The 23,992-nt window shown below is 54.9% G+C and overlaps 9 protein-coding genes across 9 annotated transcripts; 5 read left to right on the forward strand and 4 right to left on the reverse strand.

The window, feature by feature from the left end:
• Window positions 1-69: 69 nt before the first annotated feature.
• On the reverse strand, window positions 70-374 carry LMH87_011858 (uncharacterized protein; the record flags this gene model as incomplete). The annotated part of the gene is made up of 2 exons (XM_056201068.1): window positions 70-214; window positions 274-374. 2 exons carry the CDS (start codon window positions 372-374, stop codon window positions 70-72), a joined length of 246 nt encoding a protein of 81 aa, XP_056052857.1.
• Window positions 375-2,001: 1,627 nt separating this feature from the next.
• LMH87_011859 (uncharacterized protein) lies at window positions 2,002-3,293 on the forward strand (the record flags this gene model as incomplete). Its single annotated transcript, XM_056201070.1, has 8 exons — window positions 2,002-2,085; window positions 2,153-2,161; window positions 2,210-2,254; window positions 2,316-2,410; window positions 2,465-2,482; window positions 2,534-2,826; window positions 2,895-3,114; window positions 3,179-3,293. The coding sequence occupies 8 exons, from the start codon at window positions 2,002-2,004 to the stop codon at window positions 3,291-3,293; spliced, it is 879 nt and encodes a 292-aa protein (XP_056052858.1).
• A 5,841-nt stretch (window positions 3,294-9,134) lies between these two features.
• On the forward strand, window positions 9,135-10,078 carry LMH87_011860 (uncharacterized protein; the record flags this gene model as incomplete). Its single annotated transcript, XM_056201071.1, has 4 exons — window positions 9,135-9,152; window positions 9,302-9,416; window positions 9,494-9,769; window positions 9,837-10,078. The coding sequence occupies 4 exons, from the start codon at window positions 9,135-9,137 to the stop codon at window positions 10,076-10,078; spliced, it is 651 nt and encodes a 216-aa protein (XP_056052859.1).
• A 5,768-nt stretch (window positions 10,079-15,846) lies between these two features.
• On the reverse strand, window positions 15,847-16,401 carry LMH87_011861 (uncharacterized protein; the record flags this gene model as incomplete). The annotated part of the gene is made up of 1 exon (XM_056201072.1): window positions 15,847-16,401. One exon carries the CDS (start codon window positions 16,399-16,401, stop codon window positions 15,847-15,849), a length of 555 nt encoding a protein of 184 aa, XP_056052860.1.
• A 537-nt stretch (window positions 16,402-16,938) lies between these two features.
• Window positions 16,939-17,757, reverse strand: LMH87_011862 (uncharacterized protein; the record flags this gene model as incomplete). Its single annotated transcript, XM_056201073.1, has 6 exons — window positions 16,939-16,943; window positions 16,982-16,987; window positions 17,050-17,071; window positions 17,230-17,235; window positions 17,300-17,466; window positions 17,535-17,757. 6 exons carry the CDS (start codon window positions 17,755-17,757, stop codon window positions 16,939-16,941), a joined length of 429 nt encoding a protein of 142 aa, XP_056052861.1.
• A 362-nt stretch (window positions 17,758-18,119) lies between these two features.
• On the forward strand, window positions 18,120-18,881 carry LMH87_011863 (uncharacterized protein; the record flags this gene model as incomplete). The annotated part of the gene is made up of 1 exon (XM_056201074.1): window positions 18,120-18,881. The coding sequence occupies one exon, from the start codon at window positions 18,120-18,122 to the stop codon at window positions 18,879-18,881; it is 762 nt and encodes a 253-aa protein (XP_056052862.1).
• A 424-nt stretch (window positions 18,882-19,305) lies between these two features.
• LMH87_011864 (uncharacterized protein) lies at window positions 19,306-20,894 on the forward strand (the record flags this gene model as incomplete). Its single annotated transcript, XM_056201075.1, has 5 exons — window positions 19,306-19,799; window positions 19,861-19,873; window positions 19,934-20,175; window positions 20,229-20,667; window positions 20,727-20,894. 5 exons carry the CDS (start codon window positions 19,306-19,308, stop codon window positions 20,892-20,894), a joined length of 1,356 nt encoding a protein of 451 aa, XP_056052863.1.
• Window positions 20,895-21,844: 950 nt separating this feature from the next.
• On the forward strand, window positions 21,845-23,214 carry LMH87_011865 (uncharacterized protein; the record flags this gene model as incomplete). The annotated part of the gene is made up of 2 exons (XM_056201076.1): window positions 21,845-21,935; window positions 22,034-23,214. The coding sequence occupies 2 exons, from the start codon at window positions 21,845-21,847 to the stop codon at window positions 23,212-23,214; spliced, it is 1,272 nt and encodes a 423-aa protein (XP_056052864.1).
• Window positions 23,215-23,553: 339 nt separating this feature from the next.
• On the reverse strand, window positions 23,554-23,935 carry LMH87_011866 (uncharacterized protein; the record flags this gene model as incomplete). The annotated part of the gene is made up of 3 exons (XM_056201077.1): window positions 23,554-23,598; window positions 23,671-23,759; window positions 23,818-23,935. The coding sequence occupies 3 exons, from the start codon at window positions 23,933-23,935 to the stop codon at window positions 23,554-23,556; spliced, it is 252 nt and encodes an 83-aa protein (XP_056052865.1).
• Between the last annotated feature and the right edge of the window lie 57 nt (window positions 23,936-23,992).

Genomic DNA, 23,992 nt, shown 5'->3' on the forward strand with positions numbered 1-23,992 from the left:
TACATCAATTCGTCAGGGGGTGTTTCCATCCCACACCATCATCTAGTAGGATGAGAGGAGCGCATGCGCTTATTTCATAAAGTGCGCCTGCTGAGCAGAGGCAGAGGAGTGTCTGCGGTGCGTGCTGTCCTCGGGGTACTCGTGCGTAATCTCGGGAGGGCCAAGGTGCTCGCGCATTTGGCTGGGAGCGCAAGTGCTGGCATCAGGCTCGTGGCTAGGGAAAATATTAGCTGCTTTGGGCATTGCATCATGGGAACTTGTTGCGGAGCTTACGCAGGATCAGGAGACTTGCTACAGCGGCGCTGTTGCGTCTCGACATTTTGTGTAGGAGCAGTAGAAAGCTTCGAGGTGTCAAGGGTCTGGTTGGAAGACATCTTTCTTGTTGTAAGTTTGAGTAGTTGTGTGGTGGTTGAGTTGTATAATGGTGCTGTGTGTTGTTGGTGTCTTGAGACTCTTGTTGTGAGTTGGTGTCTTGAGACTCTTGTTGTGAGTTGGTGTCTCGAAAGAAGATGTCATGTCCTAAGGGGAACATCACAGTCTTTATATACATTCGATCACTGGAAACTGGCCGAAGAAACTTCCTTGCCAAGAGCAATGCCCTTTAATATCTTCCAAAGCCACTATTGGCTACGCAACCGTTACCACACTTCTATCGTCATTGTGTGGAGAAGCGCGCCAAGAGTCGCAAGACAGGTTTCCAGTCGCCCAACTGCCGTCCAATCTCGCAAGATTTGGTTCTTACTCGGAGACGGAGAACTGGGTCCGGATCTTGGCGTGGTGGCGGCGAAAGAAGTTTAAATTATTTAGGCGAGCGCTTGATAAGGCTGGCAATGACGCAGACCAAGCAACAACCCAGTTCGAACTTGAGTCAAGTATCGATATCCAGAGCCTTGAAAAAATAACGCTGCCCACAGGTTTCAACTTTGGTTCATCCTCGACACAGAATTTTATCTGCTGTTGGTGTCGTCGTTTCGGTGGTGCGTTTCTCCTCTCAACTGGAGAACGTGGGGAAGAAATGACGTTGACCGTGTAGCATGACTAGAGAATGCTACAGAGCACAGCCGAGAGTGTAAAGTATTGATCGTTTGGGCAGACTACTGAGTACGTATAAAAGATATGTTCTCCAATATTCCTTCATCTTCTCCTGGTAAAGGCAGGGCGGCAAACTCTAGATGCACTGCCTGCATCGAGGTCTTGGCACTGTGGCAGTGCGCGATGTTGCGTCGACGCAACAAACAGATCCAGTAGATGGCGAGATCGATGCGCCAGACCGTAATTATGCAATAAAGCTCATTTCGAATATCAATATCACTTTGGAATTTCCCGATGGCTTTAGATGTCGGCTGCCGTTGCAAGCACGTGCTAGTTTAACGAGCATGTGAATGCTGGGTGAGAGTTGGCTGCGTTTGCTCAGCCGCCTACATGTGTGCAAAAATGCCAGCCTAACAACTGCACCTGCACAAGCTTCGTCTTTGCCAAACACCATCATCCACAGCCATTCACCATCTCGCCACCCTCCATTGCGCATCCTGGCATCCTTTCTTAAGTTCTACGCAGCCACAGCCTCAAACGACCTCCGATCGCGTGCCTGGGTCGGCGCTCTGAAGCTCCACCACCTCTCACGGGTAGCAGCAATCGCGGGTCTTGTTTGCATCATCTCGTCTCCGCCCGTTCCGCCCAGATCAGAGCCAGTCGCAGCGCTGGGGAAAAAAAAAAAGAGCTGCACGATCCGCCCCCTAGCTCTGCCATCTGTTCCTGAGTGTGCAATCGCTCGCCATTAGTCTTTTTCTGCAACGCCCCCCAATTCGCCGTGGACCCCATACAACTCCGCGCGCCAGTGCCGCCGAACGCCCGAGCTTCCCTCCGCATCGGCCCAAGAACCACCTCATGATTTCGCGCATATCCCAGCTGGCCAGGCACCTTGCAGCAGCTCCGAACTGTATCGCTTCCGTCCCGATTCTGTCTTCCCGCGCGCGCCCTCATCTTGGCGGTATTGCAGCCATGGCTTCTGCCGCGGAACGCCAGCGCCGCACGATTCAGACGGCCGCGTGCCTCATCATTGGCGATGAGGTGCTTGGTGGAAAGGTGCGATTGACTGCTTGGCATTGCGTCTTTATGACATTGAACATTGAGCTGACTTTGAGTGTTGCAGACTGTAGATGTATGTTTCTAGAGCCGGTGCATATATCCCTCGCTTATACCTTGATAGACAAACTCGGCGTATCTAGCCAAATGGTGCTTTCAACTCGGACTTGTATGTTGCGACAAAATACGACAAGTTCTTTTTCGGCGAATAAATGTCTAATCTTTCCCAGCGACTGAAAAAGATTGAAGTGGTCGAGGACGACGAGGCTGACATCATCGATGCTGTCCGCCGTCTCAGCACCAACTATGACTTTGTTGTCACCAGGCAAGTTTCCCAAAAAATGCATCGCATTGAAAAATGTTTCTAACAGGAGAATAGTGGCGGTATCGGGCCTACGTAAGTTGGTGCCATTCACTACAGCGTCATCGCCAGTTCTAACCTGACCAGCCACGATGACATCACCTATCAGTCCATTGCCAAGGCCTTTGATCTGCCCCTCAAGCTTCACGACGAAGCGTTTGACAAGATGAAGCGACTTTCCAAGCCACACCCTTCGCAGCCCAATTTCAACTGGGAGCAAGACTCGCCGGATCTGCGCGCCAAGCTGCGCATGGTGTACCTCCCTACGGACGAGTCCCGGCCCTTGAAGGAACAGTTTCTCTTCACTAGCGAGGAGCTGTGGGTGCCAGTCTCTGTGGTCAACGGCAATGTCCACATTCTGCCGGGGATTCCCCGCCTGTGTAAGTCACTATTCAGGTACAAACACACCGAGGCAAGGCACATGCTAACAATGGACACGTGTGCACAGTTACGGCATTGCTAGACGGCATCAAGCCTCACATCATCTCCCGACTCGTCGATCCCGAAGGCAAGGGGAGCTACAGAGTCATTATCCAGACGCCCTATGCCGAAAGCAAGGTCGCCGGCTACCTGACCGACCTCGCAGCCCGCGTTGAGCCCAAGGGCATCAAGGTCGGCAGCTATCCTCACTGGGACAGAAAGTACAATACCGTGACCCTGGTCGGAAAGTAAGTGCTGCCCGCCCGTGCCTGATCGACAGATTTGAAAAAGTTTGGACTGACACGCAGCTAGGGACGAGGCATTTCTGGAAAGTCTGGTGGACGAGGTGGTCAAAAACGTCGAAGGAAAGCGGGTGTTTAAGCCCGAGGACATTGAAGGCGGACCGCTCCGGGAGAGCAAGGCATAGAAAGCCAGCGCTCCGATCCGATTCAGATAACGGCCCAAATAGCCTAATAAGAAGAGAACTGAAATTATGGACACCTTTTCGGATATTCCATCCCTTTTACGGGTTGAAAAGTGTAAATCTGCCGCACCTGCAGACATGCAGTGCCGGCGCTGGCGTGATGAATGTGACAAGGCTTGCATATTTACTATATCGCGCGGCGCACCAGCGTGCCATTGGCTGGGCATCCTGCTCCGGGCCTCGTTTGTATTCTGATGCATCTCCGGCGTATTTGTCCGGGCGGCACGCACTGCGACCCTGCGACCCTTTGTCATATTCGGGCCGCGAGCCACGCCCACTGTACTCAGTAGAACGGGCGAGGTAGTCCGCACATTCCTGGGGTTCACTGTCTACGTTGGCAGATCGTCCGCGCATCTCCATGCAAGCAAGCTTCATCTACACATTACCTCGGGTCGGCTCGTCGTTTGGCCCTCACGCGCCCGCCCCATGTGCTTCTGCCTGTTCCTGACAACAGGGCAGGCACGGATGCGTGCAAGATGCAACGCCTGATATACGGCTCAGGCAGACCTGCAGCGTGGTGTTGTCTCTCTTCTGACAAGTTTCGTCCCAAGACTTGGAAACGGCAGGTCTCGTCGAGAAGGGCCGATCGAGTGGAAATTCGTTCCCGAGTTGGCGTTTTGGGGAACAAGACGAGTGCTGAGGGTGTGTGGTGGTGTGTATGACGGAGACGCTGCAGAAGCGGCTGGTGAGCCATGGCCGATCACCGATTGAGCCATGCAGGAATTGATTTCAAGTTTTTCTTTTCTTTTGGTTTGTCTGAAGGACGGTTCACATGGGGCTCGCGGGACAATTTCGTCCTGGGGTTGCGCGCCGACTAATCCGGATGGCTATTGCAAAGTCATCGGCGCCATGTAAAGGCTCCCAGACAAGTTCTTCTGGCACCCAATTCATTACTGCTGAGCCTACGGATACATCGGGTGCTCATTTACAGCTCGCTACTCTGCCTGCAGTCGAACGGATCTGAAATATCGTCCGTTCCTGGCTTGCTCGCTGGTCCTTGGCACACTCCGTTGGGCGAAATTACTAGGTAGGATTCCCAAAGCGCGTGCGCCGGTCACACCCTCCGGCCCCAAGCCAACGAAGGCAGAGCTGCAATCGCGCGCAAACAAGGTGAACAGTGCACGAACATGACTGGCAACTGGGATAAATAGGAGCTAACTGGCCCAGCCAGCCACGAGCGGTCCAGGGTGCCGGGGTCTGTGAGTTAATCCTGGCAGCCTGACCCGCACCGACGAAATTCTAGAATACTTTCCACACCGGCGAGGACGCTTCTTCTGGCAATCTGGGTGCTGTGTTGCATCAAATTTCCGGGCTCAGGAGCGAGGCCGAGGGCCACCGATCGTCCCATTGGACCAGGGGGAAGCGCCAAACCCCTGGCTGGCGTTGGCCAGTGCAGAGGGCAAGGAGAGGAGCCAGGGGAAAAAGGCCGGGGGGGAAAAGGCAACGGGCGATGTAGTAGTTTGTGAACTGTATTTGTTTTCGTGGACAGCATTCCTTCCATTGCCTTTGGGTCAGTGAGAAGAGGAACAGAGCCGGAGGACAATGTGGGTTTTGTTACCAGAGCGCAAATCGACTTTTAGCAAAAAAGCACTACGGTTTGCTCGGCAAGGGCTGAACTGAATCGCTGCCCGAGATCGTGCAGCGGGCGGGTTTTGCCTGGACCTTTATTTTTCTTGGTCTGCTGCATTGTCATGCACGGGCTGAGCGGGAAGCCCACACTATTGAGATGGCATGCAGCTGCAGGCCGCTCTGGCTGCAGAAATACATGATGGGTTTATCCTTGTAGTGTGGGCTGTGGTGAAGATGTCAACAAGCTTGCCAGGATGTAGTAAAGCAATAAATATATGCGTATGATTAATCAGTAGGATGGCTCAATTAGACTGATACGAGGCTTTGTCAGTGAAGAAGCCTGTTTATCCAATGCTTTGGTGGTGATGAAACGGGAAAAGGGCATGCACGAATACAGTACGAGTAGGATATTCGACAAGGCCCCGGGTGTATTGAGCGCACCATGATTTGGTTCAAGATCAGTCATCTCGGCCGACCGATTGTGCTTCACAGACTGCCACTAACACTGCTGAGTGGTTCGAATGATGCGATGAGGGCCCGCATGTGACGGGCGCGCCGTGAGTGCATCGCGGCCGATGCGTACAAAAGGGCCCTACCAGTAGACGGAATTTGACTGCTTTGCGGATACTTACTTACGAGCTAGAATGCAACCACTTTGCACTCTTCTCTACCGCCCCAGTAAAAGTCGCCATCAGTGCCCATCACCTCAAGGCAACGGTTGCCCGATGGCCTGTTTTGTGGTGTTTCCTCGTCACCCAACTGTGGGGGTGGTTGAAGAGATGCGTACTGCTAAGATTGGATGGCGACGGTAAATGGCGTTCCTGGGAGAAAAGCTATGGGCCGCAGTTGACCTGTGTGGCACATGGGGAACCAGGACCCTGGCTCGAGATAAGGGGAACGGAAAACTAGTTGCTGAGTACTGGTAGGCGCAGGAAGAATGACTGGACTGGGAGCGCGGTGATGAGCAATCAAGGGGTCTTTTCAACATTGCTAGAGACGGAGACGAAAAGAAAACCTTGGCGCTGCAGGGGCACAAGCTGCGGAAGCAGTGTGACCTTGGGTTTGGCGAGATGCGTTTCTGCTAGATATCACAGACCTGGCGCTTTAATACGATGACGTTGTGGGCGCAAATCACACCGGCTGCAAAGTGCCAGGAACCAAAGGACAAGACCCCCGAGACGAATGGCGTGCAAGACAAAGTCTGGGTATATCACGTTGTCGCACTCCATGTGGCTTTCATCCCAGACACGACAAGCAACCAAGGAAAAAAACCTGTGTGAGGACAATAGCAAATAGACGAAAAGGTCTCACGACGAAAAGAGGCCATCTCCCCCACTTGTTCGAGTGGTGAGGCGTTGTGCCACCGCTGTAATTGTGGGAGGCACGGAGGGAGAGAGAAACCATTGGCTTTCTTTTTCTATTCTGCTTTCCTTCTTTTTCTTTTTCTTGGCTGGTCGCGCGCTGGTTTTACATGTCACGAAAGAAGAAGCAAACTCTACAAGTTGTGCGTCATGCACAAAAAAAAAAAGAAACAAATTGAATAACGAGAAAATGTTTCGTGTGACTTGGTTTCGGCGTACAGGCTCCTCCCCTGGGAACGATTGACAAGGCCTTCGCAGAAATTGGTGACCGAACGAGGTCCCCTTGGCCGAGCGAATTACAGAGACGTTGCAGGCAATGTGGCCCAAGGCTGACCGTGCAAGCCGTCCCCAGAGATTAAAAATACTTCTTTCGGTGGAATAGAGGGGCAGCGAGCGGTCTTGACAAGGGTATACCGTGACCCCCAGCCTAGAGAGCCATTGTCATACTCGGTACAGATTAGAAGACCTTGTACGGGTCATGGGTGCAGATTGGCACGACACAGGACGAACTCGTGCTGGGAAGAGGTTGGAACACTCGAGTCATGGCTTACAGCGGCGATGCTGTGCTCGATCTGCGGAGAGTGACTCGAGATGAGAAAGAGCTGAGAAAAAGCGCAGATCCGATTATTCAATAGCGGTAGTCGAGAGAAAGAGAAGGTTTGCAGCCGCAATTGACGAGTGGCGGAAAGGAGGAGGAGGAGGCTTGCCGCTGAGTTTCGGTGACATGGATTCAATTTTGACCCAGTAGATGGCATGAACGCTGACAGTACTCTGTAGACCGGAGTAGATGTCTGGGGCTGATCCGGAGCCACGTATTGAATGGGCAATGGGCAATGGGAGGAAAAGAGACTCAACATGTGATGATATGTACAGTGACGTCGAGGAGCTTGACAGTTCCCGATTGACTACTGGCAGACAAGAGAAGAGGAAAGGGATCAACTAGTTTGTGCCACATGGAACAATAAGCAAAACCCGCACGTTAGCCGGCAGAAAAGAAGAAGAAGAAGCAAAAAAGAAGCATGGGGTCAGCGAGAGCGCAAGCCATCAGTTTTTTGCCCAAGGGGGGAGTGGACGCCGATCGAGAAGGTTGCTTCTTTTCCTGGCAGGGAAAAAGAAGCTAATACAATGGATTATTGTCTTGCTAGCGTGTGTTGGGCGCGCGGGGCCAAAACCCATGCGGTACACTGCTCCGTAGTTTTTAATACTGGTTAGAAGAATGAGTCTTTTTGGTGGTGTTGCGGATAGAGAGCCAGAGGAGAGGAGAGGAGGGGAGAGGGGGCGGGCCAGACGTTCTGTCTGCAAGGTACCTCGGGCGGCGCGGTGGCCCAGGCGCAGACGCAGGTAGCTTTTCGACGCTCGGCCCCACCCGCCGGTGGTGGGCATGGAGAAGCATGGCTTGCAGGACGGCTGCAGGTTTTTGGGTCTTGGAAGAACCTTGGATTGACGATGTGAAATGATGTGGATTTTGGGCGCTGCTTGTAATACATATGCAGATGGCCCGAGGAAGCGTCGGTTGCGTCGCGCCGGGGAAAGAGGTGCAGAGAGTGTGAGAGGGAGTGAGTGAGTGAGGAGAGGGAGGGGTGGGCAGAGAAAGAGAGAGAGAGAGAGAGAGAAAACGCACCGCGGAAATGCACATGCGCCGTGCCCCGGCGCGCCGGTATGGGTGTGGTGCAGCGTTTGCAACACGAGCAAGTGCAGTTGCGAGGGATACAATAAACGATTTTATTTCTTTACGAGTTTGTCCAACGAAGTGATGCAGTACATCGGGAGAGGAGAAGCAAAACTTGAGATAGTACAAGGCCGTCGAGTGGCTCTTGTTGCGCGGATGAAGAATGCAGTGGTGAAGCTTCCCTGACTCTCAGAAGGCTTGTACCGCTGCCCCCATGGCCAGCCAGCGACCAACCCCCCCCTGGACCTTCTTTCTTGAGCGCCCACTTTGAGAGCGGCCGGGGGGGGACTCTTTAACCCACTCTTCAGTTCTATATATCCACTGTCACCCGGGACGAGCAGAGGTGAGGGACCAGGGCGAGGGTCGTGAGCTTGCATCGATGGTGTGTGAGCGTGCAAGTGGTGGTGCGTTCTGTGGCGGGTGGCTTGCTGTAGCGTCCTTGACCTTCTTTCCATCCCCAGTGGATGAGGCCGCTGGGGACGGACCCTCGTCTCTCTCCAGGCATCTCGGGCATTCGATACCGCAGAGGCCCAGGCCGCTATAATCAGGGTTCCGTCCACTGTGGAGGTACTTTGGGTCAGGTTCCTACTAACTTGTTTTCGGCGGGCAGCGCGCTACCAATGACCACCAAGGTAGTATGTAGGTACCTGACTGCCACTAAAGCCACTAAAACCACGACTCGAACCGCTGATTTCCAGGCCACTTCTAGAGGCTACAGCGCCCGCAAGTACCTAAGAGTACCTGGCGCTCCCCTTCATCTCTGTTGCCAGCCCCCCTCAGTGTCCCAGTCTAGGTAGCGCTCTTGTCCGTCCCAATCCTTCCAGCCAGCGAGCAACCACTTTTTCTTCTTCGACGTCTCCTTGTTTTATCCTCTTTTTTCCCCCTTCTACTCCCCTCCCCATTCCCCATCCAGCGCCATTTCAATCCCATATCGCCTGTTCTCTCTCTTTCTTTTCTTTTGCATGCATCTCTCGTCGCCTCACCTCCCTCTCCCGAATTGAACCCGTTCGACGCTCAACATCGAACCCTTTCGGATCCCCTTGATCTGATTCGCCCGTTTCTTGTACCCCTAGAAGCGCGAGCCAATTTTTTTCTACTCGACGACCCCACGATCATTCGCGACCCGCACCAGCTCTTCCTCTTCCCGACAACCATTTCCTCCCCGTCGCACTCACAGTCGCTGCAATGGCTACATCTACAAAGGTGCGATTTTCTCTTGGGCGCCGTCTCTACCCTGCGATTTTAGGCGATGCAAACTTGTCCCCTCCGCCGGTGGGCGGTTTCCGCGTTGTCACCTGTCCACAGCCACCACCTGAGCGCACCCCCGTTGCTAACGTTTGCCGTCTGGATAGTTTATGCGAGAGTACAAGCTCGTCGTTGTTGGTGGCGGTGGCGTCGGTAAATCTTGCCTCACCATACAATTGATTCAGAGCCACTTCGTCGACGAATATGATCCTACTATTGAAGGTAATGCCAGCCGCCTCCCAAGGGTCCCCCCGGCCGCTGAATTTCTGTCGCGCTGACTAGGACTTTCTTTTCATCAGATTCCTACCGTAAGCAGTGTGTCATTGACGATGAGGTCGCCCTTCTCGATGTCCTCGATACCGCTGGCCAAGAAGAGTACAGTGCCATGCGAGAGCAGTATATGCGCACAGGCGAGGGTTTCCTGCTCGTCTACTCCATCACCTCCCGCCAGAGCTTTGAAGAAATCACCACATTCCAGCAACAAATCTTGAGAGTCAAGGACAAGGATTACTTCCCCATGGTCGTCGTCGGCAACAAGTGCGATCTCGAGGGCGAGCGCGAGGTTTACAGACATGGTGAGTATTACAAGCCAGTGTCTCCCATATAGCCCCCACTCGCTAACCGCCCGTGCGTCAACTACAGAGGGCGAGGCCCTGGCTAGATCCTTCAACTGCAAGTTCATTGAGACCTCTGCCAAGTCGCGAATCAATGTCGATCAGGCCTTCTACGACATTGTCCGCGAGATTCGCCGCTTCAACCGCGAAATGCAGGGCTACTCCACCGGTAGCGGAGGTGGCTCCGGACTCAACGGCCCCCCCAAGCAGATGGACATGGACGACGGCGGCAACGAGGCCGGCTGCTGCGCCAAGTGTGTCATCATGTGAGGAGCCCGACGCATCGACGAGCGAGAGTTGTCGTGGGGACACTGCACGACACGATATCGATAACGAGACGTCCCATAGCCTTGAGATGACGGGATTGTGAAAAAAGAAAAAAAAAAGAAAAAAGAACATTGCATCAACGCCACAGACTCACAGCAACTTCGACTGGCTATTCTGGGTGGCAATGATGGGTGGTTGGACCACGAACACAGCGATTCATTAGCATCGGACGGGGAGTCGGACTCTTGACTTGGCCAGAACCAGGCCTCTTTCTCTTTCTGTTATTATTTCCGGTTTCTTTAATGTTTCAAGTTTCTGAACAAGCGGACTCGCACACGGCACAATCGTTCTCATGCCGGATCGGCTCATCATGGAGGTTGTGGTTCGATTTTATCTTGCAGAAGCGCATCACCCAAGAATTTGAAACGGCCCGCACCCGGCACCCGAGTTTCATCAGAAGCGACAACGAAAAGAACCAGCGACGTTGAAATCTTTACACAATCATAGTTTTCGACCCGGTACCAAGTTGGTGGAGAGAAACATTATTTTAAGATGATGGGCGATGTTGGTCTGCAAACTGTCTCAATTTCCAGGATGCACCACATTCCTCGCAAGAGGTTCAGACGCCCTATACCAGGAGACCTCGAATTCCCCCATACCCGATTTTCTTGTTCTCTTCATTTTCTCCAGTACATGTTCTTTCTTCGCCACCCTTTCTCTCTCATTTTTCAGATTTCTTCTTTTATTTCCCTCGGAATGTCAATGTGGGTCGATTATTGTGTTTTATTGTTCATTATATCCATATATTTCAAAAATGGCTGTTGTAATTTCATCGTTATTTTACAGAACTTTCTGTCTTCTACCTTGCTTCTCCATGGTGTCCTCTTTCTCCATCGTGAGAAACACGACGTGTGGTGATGCGACCTGACAACGACTAGTGAACATGTTATGACGCTTTGCATCTACAGATTGACCAGACTGCCATCGCAGCTACAGCCGATACCTTATCTTTTCAGGTTCGGACATGCAGACTCCTTTGCATATCGCTACCTGTGACCCGAAATAAACCCCCACGACCGCCCCTGACGCCATCGGATGGCTCTACGCGTCAGACATTTCGATATCCCTCACATCGCCGGCGAGCGATACGGGCTGTGGATTAAACCACGATTGCCAGCCATCCACGAGCCCGGACGTCTCGACCGGCCCGACCTGGTTCATCACCCAGCCTCCGCATGCGAGGCATACCCATGAGCTCAGCGCCGCGGGCGAAGTACTGCTTCCTGCAGGCTGCATTTGCGTCTGTTGGCCATTTTCGTCGCCGTCCTGCATAGGCACGTCCGCAGCAGAGCGGTATTCGAAGCAACCAGCGCATTTTCCTTCTTGCAGTGTCTGGATTCGCCACTCCCGCACGGCGACCACCTGATGCAATACGGCTTCGGCATTGTCAATGCGGTGAAACTGGCACTGCCGCGTCTGCAACAGTTTGACGCCGCACGAACATCCTGTCAATGGTCGAGCGTCGCCGAGAAATTTGACCTCGCCACCATCCCGGGCCGTCATGGTCATGATCGCGTCTCCGTCCTCGTTGGCTGCGTGGTTTCCCGGTGACGGCTTCGGAAACCAGCCGTAGACTGTGTTAATGCCGGCCTCGCACATGTCCAGCATCGCCTGGGGGCTGCTCCCTGCGAACGCCGTGCACTTGTCACACAGATAACTGCGCATCTTGAGCACCTCGACGGCCGTCAGGGGATTGTGTTCTGGATTCACAAGGGCCTGAGCACTCTGCTGGGCGCAGCTATTGCACACAAGGCTAGGGTAATTGGGGTGGTGATGCATATCCGCGCACCGGTCTGAAGCGTTCACCGCGGCGCCACAGGCGAGATATGCGTCATAATTGCCCTCGCCGAGGCCATTCTCGTCGCAACGCGTGTCGCCCTGCGGGTCCGCCACCCTCTGTATCTGCATATCAATGTCCTCATTCCGATCTTCAGACATGGGTTCGGGAAGTGAGTGCAGCACGTCTTTGATGGGGCAGTCTCTTTCCAAATAGTTGATGGACAGCGTGAAGGGTTTCCGTACCACCTTATCTCCAGTGTTGTCCCGCTCGCCAAACAGTGTGCGCGTAGACTCGTGCAGCGGATTCAGATGTCTCCATCGTGCCGACCCTTGTTGACCAGCACTCTGTGACGGAACCGCAGCCGGTGGGCGCTGATTCTGCTCCTCAACTTGAAGGGGCATTGCCTGAAACGGATTGAGGCCATACATCTGCTGGCTAACACTAGTAGTATCATCCTCTGGAAGCCAAGCCGGTGTGGCTTCCGCGTCGTGGAGAAAGCTGGCGATGGGGCTGAGAGGAGCATTTGCCTGTTGTTGAACATTACCATTATTGTTCGCCGGAGGCCACTCCGCGGTCGCTGCCGGCGCGTCGAAGAAGCTCGTGTACTGTGGGTCAAGAAGATCAACGGTGTAGATGTTGGGGACATCCAGTATGGGAGCGTTGGCCGGCAATGTCATGGCGTGTCCTGGCATAGAGTTAGTCTCGAGTGAAATGGTCGGCAGGGGGCTATAGGACACATAGGGCAAGGCTGGTGGTGGGCTGGGAGGGTTCCAAGGCTGAAGGGCGGGATCAATAGGTATGTCTTCCTGTGCGTCAACGTCCATGGCTTCGTGGCCGCTGATTGGAGCCATCGTTGCTACTGTCTGCATAAGCTGCTGATATATTTGATCTACTTGCAATGGTGCAACTCCTGGCTCTGGTAATGACTGCATAATGTGCTGAAATATCATTTCTGGTTGGTCGGTGATTATCGACGGCTGCGCATAGCCCAACACTGACTGATCAGTTGCCGCTTGCGACTGCATGGCCGGTAGAGGCAGATGTACCATCTGGAAGCTGTTGCCGCCGTTTCCGTCCTCAGAGCTGCCGCTTTCTTCGAATTTCTCGCTCTCTTCAGTCTCTGCATTCGCGTCTGCAGCCGCATCTGCTGCAGCGGCGGTAGAGACCACTACAGGCAAAGGCTGAATAACCCTGACGATGGGTGTAGGGCCCAAGTTGTTCGGATTTACTGCCGCAGCAATTTCTGCCGCTGTGGGAGGGTTGTCTGTTCCAGCTGGGGTCTCAAACCGGTACTCATCCTTTTTCATCGCGGCCGCTCTTTGATGCTCGGCAAAACCAGGCAAAGTGTTCATCAAGAAGGAATTCGGCCATACCTGGACAATCATGGCGGCAATCTCGTTGGCTGTCAGCTGGCTGGTAGATTTTCCGGCCAGCGGTGTGCCCGGCGCGGCGTGTGGCGGCGTGGATCGCGGTATGAGCGACTCGCGTTGTCTTGATACTTCTCGCATCAGTGTGCCTTCGTGGAAAGAGACGGTCGGCTCAGCATAGGTTTCGGTTATCGGACCGATCCAATGCTCCATTCGAGAGCCGTCCTTGGCATCGTCGACTCCATTGGCACCGTAGCCGAGGGCAAGATAGTACAATGGGCCAGGTGGAGGAGGCTGCAGGCGCCCATGTACGCAGTTTGTCATGCGTTTCTTTCCAGCTTCTGTTTTCAGGAAAGCATTGTCACAAAGATGGGCCTCCCCTGAGTTGGTACAGGAATCGCAAGGCCGCTGTTTGTCGCAATTTCGGCCCATCTCCACGCAACGCCTACACGCAGTATACGGCATAAACTTTCCAAATCCCACCTGCGATAGATCAAATATCGGGTACGCGATCCCCTCACAATCAACACAGTCAAGGCCCATGGCCGTGCAGCGACCACATGCCGACAAGGGGTGGGCAATGGAGGCACGGCAATGGGCGTGGTCGCGGCGGCAGTTCATACAAGCCTTGCGCCAGGCGGTATTGGGACGCAACTCGGCCCATCCGAGCGCAATGAAACTGCGCGGACGCCAGTTTTCTGGGATGCAGATGGAGACCGGCATGGACGCGACCAAGGCAGAGGACAGGCAAAGGAGGTTATTGTCACGACTGCGAGTGCAAGGCTGGTTCCACGTCGTGCGGTCTGCGAGCCACGAGCACTGGTTCGTCGGCCCTCGGCGGCGCCCAGCCGCGAGCAGCGTGCACCCATCACACGCGTGCCGGAACCACTTGACGATACCCTGGCGCACGTTGGGCTTGCTGTCCATGACACGGTTGTCGCTAAGCCGGCACATGTCTATGGGCTTGCACCGCGAGCACTGGTAGCCCAGGATCGGGTCGACGTCGCACGACGCGGCCTTGCCGTCGGCGGCGCACTTGATGCAGCAGACGCCAGTGTCCATGGGAAGTCCGGTGAAAGGGCTGATGGCCTGGTCGTAGCGCGCCGGATGGTGTGTCGAGTACTTGCGGTAGATGAGCGGCTTTCGGGGCACTGAGCAGACGTGCTTGGCTGCTGCCACGGGGTTGCGCGCGCGGTGGTCAGCGCAGTTAGTGCACTCGAGCGGGTAAGTGCCGTCCTGCCAGTCGCACGGCCGCTGAGCGTGCATGGCGCGTCCGAGGGGATCATCGAGGCAAAAGTCGCAGATGCGGCGCCGCGGAGAGGACTTCCGGCTCGAGGACCTCCGGTATGCTGGCGGAGGACGAGGCGCGTTGGGGCGGCGTCGGCGGACATCTGATGCGACTTGGGTGCGAGGGTTGGGCAGTTCTGCATCCTCCTCCTCTGGGACTGAATTCAGGTTATCGAATTGAGGGATGCCGGCCATGGTGTATGCCGAGCTGGGGGCATGGCCGAAAGGGGAAGAAAGCGCTGATGGTGACGGAACCACGGTAGAGGAACGGCTGAAGGAGTAGGCAAAGGACGATGAGTCGCTTTCGCCCAAGCTGCTGCTTCTGGGTCTGCCGGCGATGCGGGAGGATCGCCGGACGGGCGCTCCCGTTACCGTCGAGGTATGGTCCGCTGGACGACGCGGAGCCATAGCTGCGATGTGATTTGGCTTTTGTCAATTGAACAAGGGGATGTCTCTTGAGGAAAGGAGAGGTTGTTGCTGTGTGTGCGGTCGAGCTTGAAGGAGGATCGAACTTGAAGGAGGGGCGAGCTTGAGGGAGGAGACGGAGGAGGAGTCGTGAAAGTAATGTGGATGTCGAGACATCCTTATATTGCCTTTCATTGTCTGGTGATCGAATTCGATTTCTATCATCTTGACTCTTGGCAACGGTGGCTTTGGCTTTGTAGTGTAGGAAAGGCGGGAGTGATGGGACAAAGAGGACTTGAAAGGTGGTGCCGGCATTGTGGGTGTAGGTGCAAAGAACCAGCTACAACTGCCTTTGTAGAGAGGCGACGGCGGCGCGATCAAGGAGATTGGGTAAAGTTAAGATGACAAAAGGCATCGTGTACAATGAGGTTTTATAACGTAAGAAAGAAGAGCAAAGTAATTGGGGACTAAGAATATACAGAGGCGAGGAAGAAGAATGTCCTGTAGGTGCTTTAACAAAATCAAGATGCTTTGAAAAGGGGGTTTAAAGGCTTTGTCTAATCTACAAGCGGTTCTGTGGTTCTGTATCTCCGTCTAGAGGCCTGTGGCCTGCTGCAGCGCCATCACAGTAAGAGTCAATGTGCAAGAAAGACGCTGTTGCAACTTGCCGTGTAAGTGAGCACGATGCTTTGTGCCCACACGTACCTTTGCGGACAAAAAGAAAATGGTCCATGCAGCGTCTCAACAACAAAGACTAAAGACTTGAACTCCTTCTTCCATGTTCCTTCTAGATCTATTCTTTTGCTCTTTATTTCGCAAGCCCTTCATCGTACATTCGCGCAATCGCCAAAGGGGTCCGGGCTTGTGCAGCGCTATAGACCGTCCCCCGATTCCCAGCTTCGTCGCTCCACGTCCATTTCCGCCGTGTAGTCGCCCAGCGCCGCAAACACGCTCTTCATCACCTCATTGTGGCGCTGCGGCCACTGGAATCCCTCGTACAGCGACTTGGTGCAGTCCCAGTACTCGGGGTAGTAGCCCGCCGTCTCCCAGTCCACGATGCCAACCACCTCCCAGTGCCGCCCGCCATCGGGCCCTCGCACGCGGTCGACCATGATGTTGCGCGGGTTCAGGTCCGCGTGCGTAAAGACAATCTGGTGTCCGCGACGGCTTGGCTCGTCGGAGAAGCGCATCTCCTGGCTAAAGGCGGCCTCGTCCTTGAACGGGCCAATGGGGGTAAAGTTGCGGATGCGAGGCTCCTGACAGGCGGCGCCGAGGGTGTTGCAGATGGCCATGTCTGGGTTGACCGTTTTGGGGATTGTGCGTAGCTGCGATACTGCCTCCTGCAGCTGCTGCCGGATGTTTTGGTAATCCTCGTCGAAAATCGCGTCTATGCATTGGGACAGCGGTGCGCCTGGAAGGGCGGTCATGAGCAGGTACGGCTGGCGAGTAGTCGTCGCATTGCCCCAGTCGTCGCTGGACTCGACGACTTGGGACACGAGATCCAGTCCCTTTGGTACAGGTATGGTAGTGCAGCGTCTCACAGTCCGAAGAGCATTGAGTTCGTTCTCGGAGCGCTCAAAATCGTCGCTGTATTTGAGGAACAGGCCAAACGGTAGCTTTTACACACTGTTGGACCCGGTAGTGACGCCGTATAGGTACTCGCCAAAGCGCTTGAGACCACGATAAGCTATAAGACGTAAGTTTTGCGGAAGCAGCAGCCAGATTCGGAACAGTGGTGTTGTAATGACGGACGTGGGTTAAAGTCCTTTGGTCCATGGCTTGAGCGGTATCTGCGTACAGACAGTCGATGCTGAATGCGGTGATGCTTGAGGCTCCAAGAAACTCGGGGCCATTTCTCTCGCGAGATTGACGAGTTGCATACCTTGCTTGGGTGCCGATGAAACGTGGATCGACCTTGGGGATGTGTGACCGTGAATGGTCACCGAGCAAGGCCAAGTCACCATTTATCCTGATGGGGGCTTCCGCACCGACGAGCACTGGCCGAACCACATACTAGACGATTGAACAGTCGTCAATTTCAAATAAAGATGACCCATTTTTCGGTCGTCTTTTACCTCTGTCATGGACGGTTGTGCTCTGTCAAGCCTAACGCGGCCGGATCGAAGAGCCTCGGCAACGCTTCGCCGATCCAGCCAGTGGTTCTCTTCTGACATGGTGTGAATAGGCGCTTTGATGTACCGCAACCACCAATCCAGGTACGGGGCGCCGAAAAAGGCCGTCAATAGCGGAAGTACGCGCTCCTGTCGGGTGCTGTCAGAGGTGGCGTCTACCTGCAACAAGGAGTGGTTAGTTGACTGGTCTTACCTGGTCCGTCAGCCAGTCGACAGGTATTGGCAAAACAGGAGACACGACCAGGGGGTCTAGAATGGTGCCTGGAAGGCCGGAAACACAGCAAACACCTCCATCACGTTGGGAGATGTAGTGAGCCGCAGTAGCGTCTGGCGCCTGGGGCGCAATTCCACGGCGCGAGACTAGAAGATGGGTTGTGTGAGCATAAGGGGCAGGCACTGGCGCTTGGAAAGGTGGGCGACCAGCTTACCAGCTTCTACCACGCAGGCCCAGTCCGAAGCAAGGCGGTACGCCTCTTCTGGGGAGAAGATTCTTGATTGCACATACGCTGCGGCCGCCGCGCCGCCAAGAGCCTCAACGATGAACGAACGAAGCAAAGCAACGGCGGGATGGGGCAGCGAAAGCCCTTCAATGTCCCATATAGTCGCAGTGGCCAGCTGGGCTTCAGTCAGCGGGTGGTCTGCGGTCTGCATTATATCGGTCAATCGCAGATGATTCAATATTCCAAGAAAAAGAACTCGAAATAGCCTCAACTTGGAAGAACGACAGAGACGTTAATATACAAATGAAATCAAATCAGATAGTAGGCACCCATCTCGGGGCGTGGATGCTGTGGTGATGTTGCGCGAGCAGGGATGGCCAACAAGTCTTCGTGGCCGGCGCTTAATACCAAGTTGGTCCTCCCCGCTTGGGCACGCGGCTGCCTGGGCCTGTTTGCCTCCGTCCAACAATCCGTTATTCTGTCCTTTTCTTCATTTCTCTGTTCTTTCAATGGTTTTGTTGTATTTCTAAAACATATAATTTTCTGGGGAAATCAATCTGTCAAGCCGACATCATGCCGAGCATCGAAGTGACAGCCCTGCCGGCCTCTGCGGCGCACTCCCACACCGTCGTCTTCCTGCACGGGCGAGGCGACGATACAGGCAACTTTATCGCGTCCCTCAATCACTCGAGGACCTCGCGCGGCGAGACCCTCTCCGACGCCTTTCCCAGCTTCCGCTGGGTCTTCCCCCAGGCCCCGCAGCGCAGGTGCGCCAGCGCGCCGCAGACGTGGCCGCAGTGGTTCGACGTCTGGGACACGCGCGACTTTGCCTCCAACGAGGAGCTGCAGGCCGAGGGCCTCAAGGAGATGGTGCCCGAGATTCGGCAGATCCTCGCCGACGAGGCGGCCCTTGTCGGCGGGCGCTGGGACCGCGTCATCCTCGCGGGTATCAGTATGGGTGCGGCCACCAGCATTCACACGCTGTTCAATCTCGACATTCCCACGCCAGAGGCGAGGCTCGGTGCGTTTCTGGGATTCTCCTGCCGCTGCCCCTTTGCGGGCCGCTCGCTGGCGGGCATGAGAGCGGTGCTCGGCCTGTCGGGCGTGCCCGCGCACAACAAGGTCCTGGCCAACACGCCCATCCTGCTCGAGCATTGCGTAGATGACCCGCTGGTGCTGGTACAGAACGGGCGCGGGCTGCGTGATGTTCTCACCGAGTTTGGGGCGGATGTATCCTGGAGAGAGTACCAAAGTGGTGGACACTGGTTCAATGCCCCTGCGGGTATGGATGATGCTGTTGCTTTTTTGCACCACGTGGTGCAACAGACCAAATAAGAAAATAATGGCAGGATGGGGATCCAAGTCAATTGCAAGACGGCAGGTGCTCAGTGTCAGCACGAGCACAGTCGCCTTGATCGGCAGGGAGGAACAATGGTCATGGTATCGAAGTAATAGCTAGAGTACTACACCAAAGAGACGACCACGTTTGAGTTTAAAACAAACACCTACTTTAATCTGCCTGTGAAAAACGATGGGAATTTCGTGTTGCTTTACAAGTGCAATTTGACAAGTCGGTGGGTCGATTTTACGCCCTTTGCCTTACAGCGACATTTATCAACAAGCCGCGATCGGCAAATCTCCATCGAACCTTGTTTTCCAATCAATCCGTGACTCACTTTTTAATCATTAAAGGATCCTTACACACCCGTGTTGAAAGAGCCGACTTCAATGCCGTATTTAACAACCGGGCTAAAGAACAATGTCTACAACAACCACCTCCATACAGCTCACCGACACCGTCGGCTGGGCTTCTAGCCGCCCCAACGCCACCACCACCACCAGCAGGAGCAGAGCCGCCCCAGGCCGGACCGAGGATGAGGTGCTCGCCGCCTCGCGCGAGGTCGACTCCGCGGCGCCCGACGGCGGCTACGGCTGGGCGATTGTCGCGAGCGGCTGCGTGCTCATGTGGTGGGGTGTCGGCACGACGTACGCCTGGGGCGTCATCCAGCGCACGCTCGTCAACGACGGGCTCGCGGGGCCGGCCGTCGTGTCCTTTATCGGCTCGCTGCAGGCGGCCATGGTGTCGCTGTGCGCGACCGCGAATGCACGGCTGCTGCAGTATCTGGGCCCGCGGCGCACGGCGCTGACGGGCGTCGCGCTGATGGGCGGGTGCGAGATTCTGAGCAGCTTCACGACGCACAACCTGGGCGGGCTCTTCGTCACGTCAGGAGTGTTGTTCGGGCTCGGTGTCAGGTATGTGTAAACCGTGGTCCTCGATTGAGTCAAAATGTCCCGCTAACAGTGTCCGAAACAGCTTCATCTTTTGTGTAAGCTTGGCGTGCAAAGTTGTAATCGTCCGTCACATGGCTGACAAGAATTTTCATCAGGTCATCACCTCCATTCCTTCACAGTACTTTAGCAAGAAAAGAGGACTCGCAAATGGTCTCATATTTGCAGGCAGTGGTCTGGGCGGCGCAGCGATTAGTTTTGCGCTGGATCCTCTGATTGAAAAGATTGGCCTCCCCATGACTTATCGCGTGCTCGGCATCACGACTCTTGCCACCGGACTGCCAGCAGCCTGGATCATGAAGGAGCGTACAAGCTTACCTCGGCGCAAGTTTATTGACTGGTTTGCTTCCTTGTCGCCTTGCTGAGATGAGTGCTCTGACTAACCTGGCGTAGGAAAATGTTCAAGTCGGTCAATTTCGTCTTAATCTGCGCCGCCACGGCCATTGGCACCTTTCCGCTCTACGTACCGCCCTTCTTCCTCCCGCTGTACGCCAACTCTCTCGGGTTCTCGTCGGCGACTGGTGCTGGCCTCGTCGCTGGCTTCACGCTGTCGTCTGCGGCCGGTCGCATCGTCTGCGGCTACCTGTGCGACATCATGGGCGCCATCAATGTGCTCTTTACGTCGCTTCTCCTGACAGCCGTGAGCATGCTAGCCATCTGGCCCGCTTCGACGACGCTGGGCCCTCTAGTTCTTTTTGTAGTCATCAACGGCCTTTCCAACGGCGGCTTTTTCTGCACCATGCCGACTGTGGCGAGCAACGTCTTTGGCAGCGCACGAGTAAGCACGGTCATGAGCATGATCATCACGGGCTGGATTGGTGGCTACTTGATGGTGAGCAAAGTTGGCCTTCTTCTTCATTCGCCTTCGTTTTACTGACAAACTTGCCACAGGGCGCTCCGATTGCTGGCTATCTGTTGGAAGCGTTTGGCGGCGCGGAAAAGGGTCTGACGGCATATCGACCTGCCATGCTGTACGGCGGCTCTCTCAGTCTACTGTCGGCGTTGTTGGTGCTCATTGCAAAGTTTAGGGTTAACAAAAAGGTGTTTGTCAAAGTGTAGCAGGTTATATAGATTGCTGAAAACTAGACTCGAAAAGAACCAGGACAGATTTTTGCACTAATATTGCAACGACACCAGTAACAAAGACATTTGCGCCCGAACAGATGTTAAGAACAGAACCATCTCTTGGTGCGACACTAACTAGCGGCCTAGCGAGGCAAGGCGCACCCGACCCGAGGGCAAGATCCAAGACTAACACAACGGCTCTTGATGAGCCGCTGCCGCAGCTGCTTGTCCTCTCTATGGGTGACACTAGTAGGTACAGAGAGCTGAGTCTCGGGCCCGACAAAATCAGACAAGCTTCGGCCATCGCTGAACAAGCATTCTTGGCTGGATCTAGTACCAGTACCCCTTACACCTTGTTAGTGCGTCGGGATGTATAATATGTGGAACTAACGAGGAGATTGTCGATCACTGATTACGGCAAGGGTGCAGGCACGGAATGGGAGACTGGCATGATCTGCTAATCAAAGACGACGAACTACAATTACATTTGACTTGAGCGCAATTGCGTGAAGCGACTCTTTGTGAATGTTTTGCCTTTGGCTATTCCTGTAACTATTGCTTCTCGGGGAAAATGCTCGGTCCACTGCCGTGGATCTTCAGGGCAATCGACCATCGTATCTATGGGCCTAGTCAGTGTAGCATAATTGGCTGCCTTGACATGTTCAATGCAACGAGACGATCGCGCTCGCTTACGCGTCTTGAAAAGCAATTGGTCAAGTCTGTGCGGCTTCCCAGCAGACTTGCTACGTCATGACAGGCCTTTATCTAAGTGCCTCAAATCAAACCTTGCCGCCGTTCCGCATCATGTCTCAGCTGCCAACTTTTTGCCCAAACAGTCTCATTTCGACACTAACAAGCTTGTCAACGGCCACGTTCATCTTTTTCTTTTGTGCCCCTTACACAGTCTGGAAAATAACTTCTTTCTTGGTGTCCGACCTGCACAAATGATCACCGACGAGGATCTCGACAAACTAGGCGCCCGGCCGCTGACGGCCTGGGACCGGGTAAAGGCAGTAGGAATCGCGGCAGCCTATCGTGAGTAAAATGGCCTCGATCCGCTCCAGCGCAATCGCCACGATTGCCTCTGCACATTTAGCTTGTGTGCGAATACTGACGCGGCAGGCTTAAAACAGCACTCATTTTCCTTTTTCAGTTTGCCAAGTATTTCGTCCCCTCGCACCCGCAGTATGACTTTCACTGGCGCCAAAAGGCCATGCTCGCCAGCATCCGCAGCGCCATCACCTTTCAAGGCGAGAAACGCATCGGCTGGGCGGCCGGCCACGCCACGTCCACCAACGACCGGGTGCGCGACTTTGCCACCAAGCACAAGGACATCAAGCACCGCGAGGTCTCCGTGTCGATCAACCCGGCGGCGGCGGCGGACAATCCCGCGACGGGCAGCGCCATGCCGCAGCCCACGCTGCACTTCTTGTCCGGGCCATGGATAACCGGCGAGGCTGACAGTGCTTGCGGCAACACCGGGCCTGTGATATTTTACTCTCACGGCGGCGGCTATCTGGACCCCATCATACCCGGCGCACATATCCCCCTGGCACAGAGCATGGCCAAGGCTTGCGGCGCCCGCGAAGTGGTCTTTATCTCCTACGCACTCTGTCCCGACGTCCAATACCCGGCGCAGCTCGTGCAAATTGTCGAGTCGATGCGCTTCCTGCTCGAAAAGGAAGCCATCCCGCCCGAGGACCTCATCCTGGCCGGCGACAGCGCCGGCGCGCACATGATGGCCTCGCTGATGGCGCACATGGTCGAGCCGGCGCCGTACGTGCCGCCGCTGGCACCCGCGCTCCGGGGCGGCCAGCTGCGCGCCGCGGTGCTGCTCTCGCCGTGGTTCACCTGGACCGACGCCGCAAGCATCGGCACCAACCCGTGCGACTATCTCGAGGGTCCGCACGCCGCGCACCTCGTTGGCGTCTTGCGCCCCAAGGTGGAGGATGTGTGGTGCGAGATTGTGGCCGCTCCGGGGGCGCGCGAGGTGTGGGCGCGCGTCTTTGCGACCAGCGGCGGTAGTGGTGACGAGAGGCCGCTCGTGAAGCGCATGCTGGTGACGGCGTCGGACTCGGAAATCATGTACCGCGATGCTCGGGTCTTTGCGGTCGAGTATGCGGGTGCGGTCAGTGTGCTCGTGGGTGCTGGCGAGGCGGAGACGCAGCTTGCGACGGTCAGGACGGAGCCGAGGGTGTTTGCGGTGGGCAGGAGGGAGACGCATGTGCAAGCAGGTCTAGATGAGGCGGTTAAATATTATGGTGGTGGGACGTGGCGAGCGCTGCAGGCGTTTATGTTTTCTCTTCAGGACTGAGAGTGTTTAATTCACGGATACCTTTGGTATAAGTGTGGAAGACTGGTAGGGTAACGTAGAGCTGGGGAAGTTTGCAGGTCTTTGCAAGCACGTTTGGATCAGCCGTTTGAGAGTGCAAATTCTAGATTCGAGTGTCTATATGCTAATTTTGCCCCGAGTGATCAGTTGATGGTTTACACAAGTGCCTCTGCGTCAGGGACTAAGAGTACACAGAGTACACAGGCGTATCGCCAGGTTTTAGATCAACGTCCAACCCTGAAAACTTATTCACAGCCATCGTCAACATCCCCAGAGTATAGTACGAATGCGAGACAATAGCGGCCGCTCCAGCTGTAAGTGTTATTGTGTCGGGTCGCGGGAGACTTGCCCCAGATGAATAGACACCTACACACGGTTAGCAGGCGATTCGTATCCAAGGCTTGGCTGGCATGAAGTAACTAGAAGACATCAACTCACTGTAAATGGGCTGGGTGCAGAACGAGCACCCTCATTCGGCGCCTGCTCCAAGGGGATCAGACTTTCGGCATCTGGGTCGCAGTCGTTCTCTGTCGTTGCTGTGTCAGTCAATCCGCTCGCTTGCGATTTCTTGCCTGGTCGTCCTACCCTCGTGGCGTGGCCTGCGGAGACAGGCCCTCAGAAGCTTCCACAACAGGACAGCTGCTGGTGGCACGCTAAGAAGCACTCCTACAAGGGTGATTACACCGTCGGTCGTCAGTGCCATTGTTCGACGTGGAAAGAGTTGGAATGGTATTGAGCAATAGTTTATGTGGTCAGATGA

Source organism: Akanthomyces muscarius, chromosome 4, assembly GCF_028009165.1.
Source record: "Akanthomyces muscarius strain Ve6 chromosome 4, whole genome shotgun sequence".
Taxonomy (NCBI): Eukaryota; Fungi; Ascomycota; class Sordariomycetes; order Hypocreales; family Cordycipitaceae; genus Akanthomyces; species Akanthomyces muscarius.